The 17,535-nt window shown below is 43.3% G+C and overlaps 1 protein-coding gene across 1 annotated transcript in view; it reads right to left on the bottom strand.

Annotated features, from left to right (window-relative positions):
* The window catches only part of MRTFA (myocardin related transcription factor A), a 44,628-nt gene that overhangs the window by 8,870 nt on the left and 18,223 nt on the right, over window positions 1-17,535 (bottom strand). Inside the window, exons 3-5 of the mRNA XM_042890431.1 lie at window positions 3,016-3,071; window positions 1,379-1,454; window positions 554-715 (exon numbers count right to left, since the gene is read on the bottom strand). Coding sequence (XP_042746365.1) covers window positions 554-715; window positions 1,379-1,454; window positions 3,016-3,071 — 294 coding nt within the window. The remainder of the gene's footprint in view (window positions 1-553; window positions 716-1,378; window positions 1,455-3,015; window positions 3,072-17,535) is intronic.

Below are 17,535 nucleotides of genomic sequence, written 5' to 3'. Positions count from 1 at the left end.
AGAGCACTGCTGAGGCGGTGGGAAGGCTATTCCTCAGCATTCCTTACAGCCCTTGGAATGGCACTGGCATGATTTACATCTGTTCTGGTTTATTTTTAAAGGGGTTGGATTCTCTGAAGTTTGTAAGTTCACAGACAGCTTTTGTTTCATCACACCTGTTTGTATTCTGTCTCCTTTCCTGATGTGAGTCACTCAGTGGGATCTCCCTGACCAAGGTTGCTGATGTGTCAATATCAGGGGAAACTTTTAATGAGAGAATCTAGGGAATGCAATCTACAGCAGTCTTTCAAGCCCTCAGGGTATGTAAACACTCTTCCATTATTCTGGGATGTCTACACTCTTAATTTAATGTCCACAACACAATTTAACATCTCTCTACTACTATCTGTTCCAGAGGGCGTTCTGTTTTGCAAAATCCTGGGGGCTGAAAGGCTCTGAGATGGGAAAATAAGAACAATGATGGGATAGCGCTCCCTTAAGCAGGCAGGAAAACGATAGGAAATCACAGACACCTCGGGCAATGCCCTCCACACAGACCCTCCTCTGGCCTCACCTATAATAGCTTCCTTCAGGCTGGATTCCACAGGCAAGATGTTCTTCTCCACCAGCTCCATGGGACCTGGCCTCTGTGCTATCTTCTCATTGAGGTCATCTGCTAGCCTGGCTCTCTTTAGCTTCAGCTGCTTAGCCTGCAAGGAGGGTTCAGCTGAGGTCTCTGTTCAGGGAAAAGCAAATACAATGGCATCAGTTCAACAATGACCAACCTACGTACTTCAGCAGTACCTAACTTCTCTTTACAAAGGTAATTGTTGATAATGGTAGATAGCTGCATAGGAAAATAATGGCAGATTACACTAGATAACTACATAATATAGAGATATTATAGATAATATGTAAATTGAAGTTATGAAGATACCATAACAGCTTCTGTGACTCCAGATTAGGATAAACTCACTGTTCTCAAACTAATGTCACCTGATTCTCATTCATCTTTTCCCTTTCAGTTGTGTCCAAAGATGTGGTACTCAGCAGCAGGACTGTACTCCCTCTCTGAAACTGAGGTGCACATTGATTAGATCAAATCTGCCTTCTTCCCACTTCAGTATTTTATAGTGCCATCCCCTAGCAGAAGAGCAATGCCCATTCTACTTCACTGTGGCTCAGCTGCGCAAAACTGTACAATCTGAGTTTACATAAGAGATTCTTCAGAGATTGTTGAATCACTCCCAAGAAATCACGCCACAGGCCTGTAGCATGATATTCTGCCCACTCCCAACTAACGGAAAGATTTGGGGGTTGGAGGCACAAGAGAAAGCTGCCAATAAGTAGTTATGACAAATCTTATTGTTGGTGTCTTCCTCTTCCATGTGTGCTATACCTTCCAGAATGTGCATCCTAACCAGCTCTGATCTCTCTGGCCGGGACCGGATTTTCCGTTTCAGATAGTCCTCTGTCTGCAGCAAAAACAGACAAGCAAAACCAATTTTAGTTGATCAGACACAGGAGATAAGCTTGGATAAGCAAGAGAAGTAACCATCTTTAATTGCTACTGAAATCTCAATAAACTCTGAAGAAGGAAGGGGCGTATCAGAATCCCAAAGCACCACAGAGTGAGTTTATTCTGAAGATGACCTTCTACTGGACATTCCCTCAGTAAAAAAGAGCACTGCTGCCCTATGGAACTGAAACTGGAAAGGATTTTCTCAAGACCTGAAGCCTTCTTTTTGCCTTTTACATAACACCACTAGCTTATGCCAGAGTGAAATTCAAGATGTTTCCTTTCACACTGCAGCATGAATATATCGTTCCATTGTTCACAGCAAATACTTTCATACGCTGTTGGCATTTGGCATGACTTGTGGTTCGGGCATATTCTTATTTAAAGACATGCTATTCATTAAGCTACAGACCCTATGCTCTTCCTTGGCAGGCAAATTCTAAATGCTACCAAGATCCACTTTCCAGAGCTGCTTTTAGCAACATCTTTGAAGAATGTGCTATGGATGGAGTGATGTATGGAGATGGCCCTGTTACCCTGTGCATGTCCCAGGAAGGGAACCAGGGTGCAGTGGGTAACAGACTGCTAAGTGCTGGCCATCGGAACTTGATGATCTTGAGAGGAAATAAACATCAAAGTCAATCAATCAGAGAACTCCATTGTACTTGCTTAGGTGCCCACACCAGAATGATAACTTAGTAAGAATGGTTTATTAAAAAATGGAGGAAAAAGCACAAGCCTTTGGGACACTGGTCTTAATGCAGAATCCATTGTTCCAATCCTTCCACCAAACTCAAAGCGCTAACATGCCTTGCAGGTTTTTATCACAGCCAGGTTACTTCTTTAGCCTTATCTTGCTTTTAGTTTTAAAACAGAACTTGGCTCACAGTCGTAACAGGTTTTATTTCCCTGTAGACTAATCAGAAAGAAAAAAAAAAAAAAAAAAAGACCAACAAACCCCTCTCCTCAGAGGCCTTCCGAGGAACAGAAATCACCAAGAAACCCCCAGTGAGCAAAGGTGAAGTGTGGATGGTGACGCCTAGCTCAGGCTTGTCTTCCTCTTTCTGTAAAGCCAGAAGTCTGCACGATCTCAGTGCTGGCATCCTCTCTATTAACTAAGTTTTCTGTTTCTAATGTCCAAGAGAAACAAGTGCATGTGCACACAAGAAAAAAATCACACACTTTCCTCAGAGGTGGAATCAGCTATTTCAATGACATCCACATTATTGAAGGGCAAAACAGACACTATAAAAATAATAACATACAGTAAGTGAATGGCAGGAAGAAAAATATCAGTGATCTCCAAGGAAAATCTAGGTACTGTCTTCAGTGGCTTTTAGTTACAACTGTTCACTGGGGAGTAACCAGCACCACAAATAAAAACATCCCACCCAAAACATCTATAACTGCACATTCAGAATGCAAAGGATTCCCTTCTGCATCGTGTGGGATGCCCAAACTGCAAGACAGACTGCTCCTGATTTCCCTAAAATCTTTGGGAGCATATTGCATCTTACCCTGGCCCGTTCCAAACTCCTTCTTTGTTCGTGAAATGCAGCTGGACTTTTCAGAGCTGTAGAAAAAGAACAAAAAAACACATTTAGAGAATGAGTACAAGTGATGAAGTTCTCTTACCACACGTCCTTCCAGGCCAAACAAATTAACAAATAGCCCACAGCAACTGCCTCGAGCATCTTCCAGCACACAGGACAAGATCCCAGCTGGCATAAAGCTGTATGAACTGTCATATTCTGACAGCACAGGAGCTGACCTGGACTTCTGTGGGCACTCCAAGTGGAACTATCCACTATTCACCAACAAACTCCTCCAACAAACTCTTCCTACGAGCTTCGATATGGCACAAAATATCCAGGACCCTTAGGTAAGTGAATGGCACCAAAACAGCAAGGGGATGCATGAGATGGTTGGAAGGATCCTCATGGGGGAGGATCCTAATGAACTGTAAATCCTCTTTACCACCTCTTAATGTCAAAGGAAGCTGCCGATCTTTCCTCCATTTGCACCTGTGTTTTGTGTGCATGCATGGGCTGGTTACAGATTCTGTAGGTCTACAATAGGACATATACATTGCTCCACGTAACAGAAACTACTATAACAACAAGAACACTTGGACAGGAAAGTGCATCTGCCTGCTGACAGATAACCACAACTTGAGGAATTAACAGCAGCACTCCATTTAATGGACCTCCTCGCCCCCCCACCAGACTAGTAAAAAAAGCAGAGCCAAAATAGATCAGGTTTTAAGGAACTAATCCTCTGCTGTCCAGGACCATACTAACCCTAGAAGAATCTCTCGCTCCGCCTGGCTCCTACACAGCACACAGAGCTCATGTCCCATGGGAGAACTGGAGAAAGAGGAGACATGACTTCTAGCTCCGTGGAGTCACTGCCGCTCACTCCTCGTGGTTTTCCTAAATCCACAAATTGCTTGTTTTCCATAACAGCCCCACTGCGGCCTGATGGAGTTTCTAAATTTCCATCAAGCTGAGCACCAATGTTCAAAGAGCTTTCAGCTTTAAAGCCACTCTGAAGCTCTTTTGAAGACAGAAGTCTATAAACTGGTGCAGTCAGTAACTCCAAAGTGCTGCATCTAGGTCCCACGAAATACAGTCTGCTCATGCTCTTCTTCACTGAAGAATAATGATTAAAGTACTTCTAAAATGCAACTTCATAATGAAATATTGGAATGCTGGTCAAAAATAAAACCTGTGCATAAATGCAATACAAGAAACTACATCCAATGCACTTCAAAACTTTTTCCCACAGAATAAAATGGAGCACCAAGAAAGGCAAAATGTTAAGGCAGACATTGTCCCCCTCTACTCTGCTCTTGTGAGGCTCCATCTGGAGTATTGTGCCCAGGTCTGGAGCCCTCAGTACAAGAAAGACACAGAGCTGTTGGAGAGGAGAGCCACAAAGATGATCAGGGGGCTGGAGCACCTTCCCTACAAAGACAGGCTGATGGAGCTGGGCTTGTTCAGCCTGGAGAAAAGAAGGCTGCAGGGTGACCTCATGGCAGCCTTTCAGTACCTAAAGGGAGCCTTTCACAAACAGGAGGAGAATCAACTCTTTGAAAGGACAGATAACAGCAGGACAAGGGGAAATATAAGTGAGGGAGGGAAGATTTAGGCTGGATGTCAGGGGGAAGTTCTTTACAGAGAGAATGGTGAGGTGCTGGAACAGGCTGCCCAGAGAGGCTGTGGATGCCCCGTCCCTGGAGGTGTTCAAGGCCAGGTTGGATGGGGCCCTGGGCAGCCTGGTCTAGTACATGTGGCAGGGGGTTGGAGATTCACGATCCTTGAGATCCCTTCCAACCCTGGCCATTCTGTGATTCTGTGATTCTGTAATTTTGTGATTTACATCATGGGGTAAAAGCAGAATGCAATCAATATGTGAGGAATTCCAGTACCAGAGGAGGTTCAGACTACAAAGAATCATTTGTAGAATAAGTAGGCTTAAATGAGTTAGAACTAACAGCAATGGGTGAGTATACAAATGATGGGGGGCAAACAGTTCCTGCTGAGATTAAAGGTAAGTTCCATACAATCAAGTTCCATACAAACAGGGAGAAACCACCAGGGAAAGTTTTGCAAGCTGGCCAACAGGATCGCGCTGACTGCACATAAATCAGGATAAAAATCTACACCGGAGACGCAAGCAGCAAACTTCTTCTTGGGTTTCCAAAGGCCCTTTGCCACTAGAACGTGCTGGCATGACAGGAGTGCTTCTCCCTCCCTTTCTTACCTCTGCCGTCAGTATGAGGCAGGACGTGAACTTTACATGACATTTCCCTGGCCACAGCTTATGGTTGCAAAAGTCAACTGCAGGAGTGCAACCAATGTCACAGGTAGCGTAAGAGGAGCCTTCAATAAAGACGAATAAAGGAAGGAAAAAAGCATCCCTGTGATGAAAGCAAAATGAAAACCTCTCTCTCAAATCACACAGTAAGTAAAGAAGTTGAATAGAAGGCAAAGCAGAAGTGCAAGGGGAAGAACCACACACAGAACAATGTCAGTCTCTCCTTTGGAAACAAGCGCTGTGCTGCAGCTCTGCACTGGCAATATGACAGAGGACTTCATAGCTGACCTCTGGAAATGTCAAGAGGGCACAAATCCTTCACTGCTTCCCTCAGCAATCCAGGATGGGGCTAGATGACAGAAGAGCGTCTTTGTAAAATCCTACTCCATCCAAAATTAACTAAGCCTTGCACATTTTGCTGGGTTTGAAATTACTAAGGAGGGAAGAGCTGGGCAGTACCTCCCCTAACTTTATTAGAGTGAGTGGGGAAAAAAAGCAACAAATCCTTGTGCAGAAGACTGGAGCTGGGAGGCACAGGGCTGGCTCAGGCACAGGCTGAGCAGACACACATCTCTACCAGTTCCCAGCACTGTCCTTCACAACCACCTGGCGCCGATTCCTCAACCCATTCCTGCCCCCATACCCCATTGGCTTGCTCGCCTGAGTGCTCCTTTATCCATCTCACTCAAGATTATCCACACTGACAAAGCTCTACTGTTCCTAACAATATCTGGTATTCTGTCTCATTTTGATCTTGGCCGCAGATGAGCAGCCAAAAGGGTGGAGCCAGAAGCACTGCTAACAGCCCTGGTACAATGCACTGAGGTAGGAAGGCATGGGGCAGGACTTCTACCACTGGTGCAGGGCATGCATGCACAGTGCTTGGTACATAATGCAGTAAATGCAACCCCACTAAGTAAGGATGAAGACACTCAAAGCACCTCATCCTTTCCGACTGCACAGATCTGACGTATACTCAACTATAGCTGAACTGTATTCAACTATACTCAACACACTCAATTACTCCTTACGGTAAGTTGTCTTATCGTTCTTGAAGACCACTGATGACAAAATGCAGTATTACTGCAGAGGAACTATCCGCAGGCTTAGATGTTCATACTATTTGAAAATATTTCTGAATGTTTAACCTGTATTTCCCTCCTTACAATACATCCTCATTATTCCTTGCCTTAGCTTCCATAATTACAGAGAACAACTTATATTTTCTTCCTCTTTGCATTTATCCCAATATATTTGAAAACTGTGGTTGTCCTAGAATCTTCTGTTCTACAAAATGAGCAAAGCCAGTTACTTCAACCTTCCTTTACAGAGAACATTTCCCAGACCTTTGCTCATTTACTCTCTTCTGGACTTCTTCCAATTGATCAGCATATTTCTTGGAGCACAGTGTCCAAAACTGAGTATATTTTCCAACTAGGCATTCTTAAATAATACACACACTAGCTCCTTGTTTAAACAGAGTTACTGGCGATGGTGAATAATGTCACTATTCAGCTGATGTCACCAATCAGCCATGGACCTTCTTTCTCCCCACCTCACCCAAAAACCCCTCTGTGCTCACCCTCCCCATGTGACACCAAGACTTTACTCCAATGCTATTTTTTTACCAACTCTGTCCACAGCTTGGAATTGTCCCAGCATGAAAACATCAGGTGAACCTATACCAAGCACCTTACTCAATCCAAGATGTGAAAAAAGGTGTTAAACATTGTGAATTCCCGAGGAGGAATATTTGTTCCAGTGCCGGGTACAGCCTTAGCAGCGACTTCTTCCCCTCAACACGTCCCATTCATTTCTGCCTCTCCACTGATATTCCAGTGGCATCCATACCATGCCAAGAGCAATACTAGGCAACAGTCACCAAAAATTAGCTGCTTCCTCCCTGTGGCATGTGCTTAGTCCCAGACAGCTGCTACTTAGAGTGGTTTGAATCCTTGATCTGGCTGACTGCGTGGCCAACCTTGCTATCTTTGCTAACTTGGGGTGAGCTCCTGATGAGAACAGAGTGCTGCTAGAGGCAGAAATCTTGCTGAACTACAATCGCAGTTATTAGCTACTGACAGATTTCCACCTCCTCAGTACTTTTCTACTGCTGATATATCCAAGAATGATTAAGTGATTTCCCCCATGCACCTTTCCCATGAGGTACTCCTTTTGCCTGCCTTTCTGCTTTTCTTTATACACGATATATTCATGTTTTCATCCTCAATAAAGTGAGTTTCCATGTTCTGCCCTCATTCATTCTTGCACCTGGGTCTGGGACAAAGCACGCCAGCCCTCAACTATGCTGACAACATTTTGTGGATTCAGATCACAGTTGTTTTGAAAGAGTTATTTTAACCTGGACTGGTATGCTCGTTTACAGCCCAGCTCCACAAATAATTGTGTCAGCAAAACAGAGCAGAAGCTGCCCAGCCAGCCAAAGTCAGGACTGAGAGGCTGGGTTTAGAAACCCATTCTGCAGTGGGAGCCGCTGTGAAAGTAATGCCTTGTACTTACTTTCATAGAAACTACAACAGATACAATGAGCACAGTAAAACTGTTTGATAGAGTAAATTCTTAGCTACAAAACACTATTTTTCAACACAGTCACCACCATTAGCTATGCATTTTTACTGGTGATGAACAAGAGCCTGCGTGCCACACTCATCTAAACTTATACCAGCAGAGGGGACCCACTGTTGTCACTGGTGAAACACAGCACCCACCACCTCAGTATGCTCACTTGCACTGTTTGGTCTCTATAAACATTCAGCAAGCATCAATGAATGTCAATGGGGACAACTTTTTATGCACAGAGGAATTCAGTGACACACCTTTGCTTTATGTGCACTTCCACATCAGACACCATTTGGTCAGACTGCCCCTCTGTTGATCTGTGTTGAACTGCTGGCCTTCCATCTGATCTCAAAGCTAAGCAGCAGCTATGCAGGACTGCCTCTGATGATAAATGCCCTTCTGTACAAAGCACAGATGGAAATTGCTCATCTTTGCTTAAAAGCAATGTATTAATTCCTATGACACAGTTCAGAACAGCAATGCATAACTTCAGCGTTCCCTCCACCCAAGTTGCATTTGCAGATATTGAAATGTCAGTAAAGGGAGATACTGCTGCAAGTGTCATGGTGGAGCTGCTTATAAACAAGATAACTCAAAATGCAAATGTAGGGTTTTGCATCCGAGGAGAAATAACCACATTCATCAGTACAGATCAGGGGCTGACTTGCTGGAGACCTGTGCAGAGAAGGAGCTGGATGTCCTGGTTGTCCATGAGCCAGGAGTGTGCCCTTGTGGTCAAGAAAGCCAGTGGTATCCTGGGGTGCATTACAAACAGCATAGCTAGCAGGTCAAGAGAGGTGGTCCCAGTGGGGCCACATTTAGAATACTGTGTCCAGTTCTGGACTCCCCACTTCAAAAAAGACAGGGATCTCCTACATGGAGTCTTGCAGAGGACCACAAGGATGATAAAGGACCTGAAGCATCTTCTGGAAAGGCTGAGTGACCTGGGTCTGTTCAGCCTGGGGAAAAGAAGACTGAGTGGGGATCCAATAAGTGTTTATAAATATCTAAAGGGACGTGGGAGGCAAATGGATGAGGCCAGACTCTTTTTGGTGGTGTGCAGTGATAGGACAAGGAGTAATGGCCTAAAACTTGAACACAGGAAGTTCCTTACAAACACACGGAAGAATTTCTTTATAGTAAGGATGGTGGAGCACTGGAACAGGTTGCCCAGAGAAGTTGTGCAGTCTTCTTCTATGGAGATATTTAAGACCTGACTGGATGCCTACCTGTGTGACTTACTGTAGGGTACCTGCCTTAGCAGGAAGTCAGACTTGATGATCTCTTGAGGTCCCTTCCAACTCCTGCAATTCTGTGATTCTTTGTGAAACCCAAATCAAATCCAAATCTCCAACATAACAGCAGAGACAAAAAGCCAGGCAAAATGGTTCCAACCTTTTCTGTTCAGTGTTTACCCAGAAGCACAAAAACAGCAACTTAAGCCTTGCAAAGCTTTCCAAGACAGTCATATGGAGATATCTGAGTTCCTGTTACCCAGTGTGAGAAATAAGTGGAATCAGAACCAAAATCAGAACCACTCTAAGAACGAAACATAGCAGAGGAAGGTCTGAACCAGCTGCTAAGAAAAAGAGGTCAGAGTGGCCGTACACTGCATTAGCTTCTGCAGTTGACAAAAGACACCAAGATCTGTAGAAGCCAAATAATGGATAGAAAGAAAGACAATTTTTTCCCAGATCCTCACAGCTCAAGTGTCGAAGGAGGAGGAGACACTGGAAAACCATCTGGGATAGGTTAAGATCTCAAAAACAGAGTCAGCAATCAGACCTGACAGCCAGTGGGCTTTCCTTGGTCTCTATACTCGGACCAATCTCTTCGGAGACAGCAAGGTGATACCTGAAGTGCAAACCAGCTGGCCAGATATGCAACATTTGTAGGGAGGCTACTGGTAAATTCAAAAGAGTGAATGAAGATTGGCTCTTAAAGGGAAATTAATTTTTGTTTGCTATGACTAAGAGAATCTCATGTCACATCCAAAACCAGCCTCTGACTAATTCACAAAGGCAAGGCCTACTGCTGCAGCTTCTATTCATCTCTGCTCTGAACCAAATTCTAGTTTCCATCTCTTGTTTACTATATGCTTTCGTAAAAAGATGAGATAAAGAGCTGCGAGTGTGCTTCACAACTTCCTCTGTCAGTTCAGGGTGGGGTTCCCACCCTGTAGCTTTTGGTGTTTGGTATGCCACGAATCTTGAACCACGGATCAGGGCAGTTGGCATTTTCTTCACCTCACTTCCAAAAAACATTTCTTCAAGGCATGGAAGACAAAAGTATTCAAAAATGGGGTGACATGCACAGAAGGAGCTGTCATTTTGCTGCAGGGCATTATCACAGAGCAGCATGCTGAAAGAATATGGAAGGGGAGGAGGAATACACAGGTGGTGGAAAGAGTGCTCCGTCAGCACCCTTTTGTCTTCATGTAGCGCCCACGAATTCCACATTTGGGACACAGACCTCATGATAATTCAGAATCCTTGCTGATTTCATAGCCCTGACATGGATAAGAGCCCCTGGATTAAGACCAAGAGCTGAGTATCAATGTAAGGGTAAGAACACAAATGGTAAACTGTGATTCTTCAAAACCCAAAATACTACAAACTCAGAAAAAGCAAAGTTTAGATTGATTAAAAAAAAAAAAAAAAAAAAAAACACAAATAAAAAAAGCCAAAAAGCAATCCAAACATTTTTAGGAAGGTAAGAAACACGTCTCTGGCATGCACACAAAAGCAGCTTTGCTCTTTACTAACACCCTTTGATAACAGTATCACTGTCATTACCAGCTGTGAGTGTTTCTAGTCCCAGAGAGAACAGGGGCTGGATAAAGGTTCCTTCCCACATCATTACTGTTGCCAACACTGCCAAAGCCTGGCATCACAGTCACAGGGCTATGGCTTTGGGGGGACTTCCCTGTCGCTGAGGTATTTCAGCTGCTAGAGACATGGCAGGGGATGAAAGGCCACACGCCGTGAAGTTGAGCTGAAGAAGTCCTGCCTTGTAGTGTCGCACCGTCTCCTGCACCAACACTTGTGATGCACTTGGTTTGCTTGGAAGTTTTCCTTTAGGATACAGCAGAAGGATAAGACTTATGTTAGCTGTAACAGCAAAAAAAGAGCCTGCTTGTCAAAGCCAATGTGAAAGAACTCAGAGAAAGCCCGACAAATTGTCAAGTTTGTCAACATATGAGTTAATTTAAACTCTTAACAGAGATGCGTCATTTCTCAGAGGCCTTACCCTCTCCAGGAGCAAAGTGGAAACTGTCACCCAAGGTAACAGTTATCAGATCTCTGGGTGATTTGCTACAGCTTCATGTCAAAGAAGATGTACAGCAAACACTGATAATGTACAGATCACCCTGCGCATCCCCATTAACTCTATGTATTCAAAAGGCATTACTGAAATATTAATTGGAAAATAAAAAGAAGAATGGAAAGCTTCAATACAGTTATTATTCTGTGTCCAAAGTGAAGAGGAAATGGAAACCCTTTGATTCATCCATTCCTAGACCTGGCCTTATGCCTGCTTCTTGGCTGGGTAACTGTCCCTTTGCAAACTCTTCTGATATCATTACGGAGTGCCAAGGCTGGCTGAGATGTGGGGCAATGAGAAGAAAAAGGGGAGATCATTCCCAGCTAACAAGAATGAACTAACCCAAAAAGACAGTGGGAAAATGAAGGAGAAAGAATTGCATGACATACCAAGTTTTACTTCCCTGAATTATCAAGCATCTTAGCAAACAACCAGTAGAGTTTAATACTTGATTGTTGCAGGGAGCTAGGAAAAATGCAGCCTGTCAAAACCTTCAGAACAGACTTTTCTGGAGCTTCAGAAGGTCAGACAGCATATTTCCATTGCTCACACAATGAACTTTCCTAAGTCTTATGAATCAGATGATACAAACACAGGGAAAACAAACACATGCAGCTATCAAAAAACAAACAGAGCAGGTGCAGTTATTAGGCCTCCTGCAGGGAGGTTCTCTGCTTAACCATACAGGCTCCCTTCTTTCCACAAAGCCTCAAGGCTTTGAAACTGGGCTTCAAGAGATCCAAGTCAGTGAAGCAGCAAAGCATTCCTGGGAGACACGCAGCGGGATGATGATCAAGTGAAAATGAAACCAGTTACAGATTTCAGTGTGACATGGCACAAACAGAAGTCCAGCTGGATGTGTCCTCACAGCAGTGTTTGGTTTATGATACCTTCTTGGTGTTCCAGTCCTGCTCTCAGAGCACAGCATCTAGCACTGCAAAAGACTCGCTGGCCTCTGCACTTGAGATTGCATTCTATACACAGCGAACCAGGAAATGCAAGGCTTCAGAGATGAAGAGAAGTACTTTAAAAAGTTTTCATTTTTATATCTTCGAGGCTTGATGGGGTTTGGACATTTTACTTTTAAGTTTTTTAAAATCTGGTAGTGATGATACAGTCCATATGTTTGCTTTGAACTTCTTATCCTACGTGAAAGTACAACTTCAGCATGTTTTATGGAAAAAGACAAGAGACAGAAGCAGCATTGGTGGGCAGAACAGCTGATACGGGGTGGTAGGCAAGTATAACTTCGTGTTGTTACTCTAAATAGACTTCCAAAAAATACAAGGAACATCACTTCTAAGTCCTGATGCGTAAAGCAGCAGGAGAATGTTGGAGCTAATACACAGCACAGACAACACAAAGCAGGAAGGGCACATTCAGGGGATTAAAGCAATCGGTTTATCTGCAATTCAAATAGAACACACAACAATCCTGAAATGACCACTGCAGGGCCACAGGGCAACGCTTTCGAATCAGTAAAACCCTGCCCAGGCACGGCAGCTCATTGTCGATCACAGCCATTATGGAGATGAAATAATGCAGAGGCATTAAGAATTGCACCTGAAGTCATCCATGTAACAGCAGAACATTTCCTGTTGTGAAAAACACAGCACATTTAGATAACGGCACATGTTCTAACAGCTTGCTACCTTTGCTTTCCTTGATTTACACCAATAGATGCTCCTCTTCAACAAGTAAAACTTGTAAAACATTTTAAAAGCTGGCAGGGGAAGTCTTTTGTTTTGACAATATTCTAGTATGCTCTACCATAGCCACTGTCTATAACAGGAATCAGGATTTGACAATATCCACAAAGGATTTGTTTCCCTCAGCTCCCCTCTGGAGAGACCTCACTGTGGCCTTCCAGTATTTGAGGGGAGTCTAAGCAGGAGGGGAATGACTTTTTACATAGGTTGTAATACAACAAGGGGGAATGGTTTTAAACTAAAAGAGGGGAGTTTTAGGTTAGATGTTAGGGAGAGAGAAAAACTTTATTCAGAGGGTGGTGAGGCCCAGATTTGAAGCATCTCCACCTCAGGAGAGTCTGAAACCCAGCAGCACAGGATGCCCACACCTCACGCACAGGCATACACTCAGTAACTGACAGACAAGTCCAAGTAGAAAGCTGCACCTGAGTGTTGCACACCTATAGCACAGAAACACTTCAGGACTGAGGCCTGTAAAAACAGACAGTCAGAAAGACAATACTGACTCCATCCTTCCTGGATTCTATTCCAACTGCTGTCTTCTAACCACGCAGCATCAGGGAGGCTCTGCTTTCAATTAAGAAGTGATTTGCACTGAACAGTTGGCATGGCAAGAGAAGACAAAACATTACAAACCAGTACTGCATCCAATAGATATAGAAGAGGGTTCATGGGATGAAAATTCAAAATTGCCAGCAGGAATTAGTAAGCTGACGAGGACTTGAGCTGAGTACTGTATGCTGGAAAGGACAGTATTGTTTTCTTCTTTTAACCTGCCTTCTGCATCCAGTCATATACTCCTCATACATGGCATCCCAGAACCCAAATATACTACTAGAGCACTTGGATGCAGGCACAAAAACTGGTGAGCACCAAGTACGCTGAGGCAGAAGGGAAGCTCCTCAAAGTTCTCCTCCTAACCTCCAGCTCACACAATGCCCTTTTCTAAGTGCCTGAGGCACCTTGCAGATAGTCACAAAGCAGTGTTATGGAGCAACACACAGCACATTCCCAGAAATACTTTTCTACTTCTGCTTCATCTGTTTAGGTGAATCTAACGGTCAAAAGAGCAGCTCTGGGGGCAGGACTGTGCTGCATGATGACATTCCCCGCTTGGCTCTATTTCATGTCTGCAGGCAGAAACCAAAGATCACAATCCCAATCGATCAAGCAAGGGGTATGCAAAGCTTTAAAACAGAAAGAGAAAACAAACAGAAAAAGCACAACATGTTTTGCAAAGCAGCGTATTGCTACACTGGCCAAATGCCTTTCCTCTTCAATTGTTTCGCTGTTTTAGTTGAAGATACTTCCCACATGTCTTCCTACTCAGATGTATCTTAGGTGCTGTGTTAAACATTCTTTGTGAGAGCAAAAAACTGAAGATTTGATTTTCACAAAAAATACTCACGATAGCTGTAAACTTTAAATTCAACACTGTAAAAATGGACAGCATCTGACTGTTCTGCAACATAGCAGAGTGCAGAGCTGAGCACAACCAGCGGTTTTTGTTTAGTTTGCATTTTAAGAGAATAAGATGAAAATCACTTCTGTTTATTTACCAAAAAAAAAAAAAAAGCAAATAGTCAAAAGAGCTTGTCTGTTGTCATCATCAGAAAACAGGCCAAAACCTGAATAAGTGTAAAAACTTTCCTTGTTTCAAGGTACAGTCCTAGCTCAGATCACAGCTACGTCAGATGCAGATGAAGACTTAGTTATCAATTCTTTCCTCTGGGCAATATTCAATTTTAATCTTCAACTAATGAGTCCCACTGCTAGTAAAAGGTTATGTAAAGTGATAACAGAAGAGTAACAGGAATTAATGAAGCATTAAACTCGATTATTTTGAATCCTCTGTCACTGCTTATAAATGTTTTAGTTCTAACTACATTACACTAATTCTTTAGTGAAGCATAGCCCTGCTGTGTGGTTGGTGGGCTGGAAAGGCTACTCAAGCGAGATTAAGTGTACTTGGTAAAAAAAAATGTTGATACATTTGCCTTTCTATTATATAAACAGAATTCCACATGGGGGAAAGTAAGCAACTCCCAGCTTTGTTCTGAACAAGCAAAGCAGGAGCGGTGTGACTCTCCATGGCTCTTTACTATGAGCATCACAAAATGTGTTCTCCACTTAGTGGCCAACAGCCCTGTGTGGAAGGAAGCCTGAAAATACAAATCCTTGCTTACAATTCACTAGCTGAATTCAAATACCACATAAGATTTGTACTTCATTTAGGAGAACCAGAAGTATCAGGTACCGTATTTGTTCCATAGATTTTTGCAGGTCTGCTTGGTGGCAGGATCCAGGAATTGAATTGAATTAAATGCTAAATCTTAATGAACACCTAGGATAGCATAAAAAAACCTACAACTTTGCCAAGAAAAACAGTTGATGTTGATCAACTGACATCTCTATCTGTCTGTGATAGTGAAACAGTAGGTGTTGTGCCAGACAAGCTCTAGTCTGTTCCAATGGACTGAATGAATACTAGGCACAGGCAGAATATCTTCAATTCAGATTCATCCCAATGTAACACAACTCTCAAACTCTGGGACCTTTCTGTGGTGCAAAGTGAGGTAAAGCAGGAAGGTTCAATCAGGAATTTGACTTCAAAAGCCCCTTTCCAACCAAAGCTGTAAGGCTAATGGAGATACAATCACAACTGCCACAACTCTTTTGAGAGTGTAAAGGCTCTTCAAATGGAAACAAGAAGCTAGAAGCCAACCAGCATTTCCTGTGGAGGGAGCGTTCCGTGCCGGCTCATTTCATTCAGCACCACACCAACCTCTTGATTCCATGTTTTAATTTTGTTAAACCATGAGAGAGGGCTGCACAGGGCTGGTTTCCTGAGTAATGAACTCGAGAGAGGGTCAGGGTTTAGTACAGCCATGCTTTGTAGCAGATGATGGGAACACAGTTAAGTTTCTAAATGCTTTCACAGACAGAGTGTGCAGGGTAAGGATATGATAGAACTCTGGATACCTGCACATTGCCAGTGGTAAGTAAAGAGTGTTCTGAACTGCTGAAAGTAGGAGCAAAGCTGTTGTAAATCTGAGATGCCCTCAGCAGGAACATGGTCCTTAGTCATCTCCTGTACTTTCCAGGTTAAAAACTGGACTTTGCTTTAAGGATCTCAATTTATCTCACATCGATCTTCTCATTAAAATGGCTAGATGAAGAATGTTTTAAACATTTCCCTACATGTGGTTATTCCCAGTTGGCAGGTATGGGTAAATGACAGCATGGCTTGGAGAGAAACACTTTCAAATCATATTTAGAACAGATCTGCTCTTAACTGCAGAAAGAGCCTTTTTATGTGGTGCCAATATTTTCACAATAATACTTCACTGGGCATTCTTCTTTGGTCTGTCATAAAATTCACACGTACAAGACATGAATGAAGCAATGAAGGGTACAAGTCTGCAAAGACTTGTTATTTAGGCTGTATTTTAAGCAAATTTAAGACTGACTAATTACTCTGGGTGCCTTGCTTGAACTACTTGAAAGAGCCTCATTCTCAAAGGGCCTGTAAAACAGACCCCTCTCAGGAATCACAAGTTTGGTCAGCAACACCTTGAAGAAAGCCAGTACTGAACAAAATATGTATTTGCCTACAATCTACCTAAAGCAGAAGACCACAAAGAAGTCAAGAACATTTAGGAGTATTTTCTTCTGGGAAGCATTCACAAATCACACAGCCACCAGGACATGAGTTTTTCTTCCAAAACCAAGTGCATTCTGTAGAAGCACATGTATGAACTATCCAGGTAAAAATAAGAAGATAGGCGTGATGAACTGTATCCAGACAGGACAATCTTTCCTATTTAATTTGGTAACAGAATTTTAAACAGGGAGCTGAGAAACATGTTGAGCATGTCACTACCTCCCAGTGAGCTGCTTCAGCTGACAGAGTGGTGCTGACAGGTTGTCTTCATTCAGAGAGAGAGCTGACAGCCTAACCTTATGGCTTTACCAAAGTCTGAGTCACGCCGCTGTGTCGTATTACAGCATGCTCCCCAGAAATAGAAGTAAGAAGAAATTCTTTAGTATATTGTCCTCATGGTGTGTGAAATGGGGAAGGGGGTAAACTTCTGAAAGAAGAAAACATTTACCTGAGCCACTGCCTTTTACTAAAGCTGTGAAGTGAAACTGAGCAGAACTCTTGTTCTTTGGTCTTGCTTCAGGTTGTTACCTACATACCATTTAGTTCAGAGGCACCAATGCACGTGGGACAGGGCAGGGAGCAAAACAAAAGTGTTTGTTTCTCCACCTGACAGTGAATTTATTTCACTCAAGGGACATCGAATGCATCCAACCAGGCAAGTATACTGAAGTTCTCTGGCTCTGCAGATTTTGCCTTCCCTTGCAGCTGATGCCCATAGGTCCCTTGCTGGCCTTGTTTTCTAGCTACAAACATAAAACATGCCTCCTCCCGCATTAACATCTTGCACACACTGCCAGTTTGGACCAAGTTTATGGGATATGAACACACAAAGCTAAAGCTGCCGCAGAGGTCTGAGGAGCTGACAAACAAGAACAGAAACTGCAAAGGCAGGAAGCCTGTTAGAAGAGCGATTACCAGCATGCATCAAGAATATATGACAC

This window comes from Lagopus leucura, unplaced genomic scaffold (genome assembly GCF_019238085.1).
Source record: "Lagopus leucura isolate 7727_CA_CO unplaced genomic scaffold, USGS_WTPT01 Super-Scaffold_100159, whole genome shotgun sequence".
Classification (NCBI taxonomy): Eukaryota; Metazoa; Chordata; class Aves; order Galliformes; family Phasianidae; genus Lagopus; species Lagopus leucura.
This window is presented reverse-complemented; position numbering and strand designations above follow the sequence as displayed.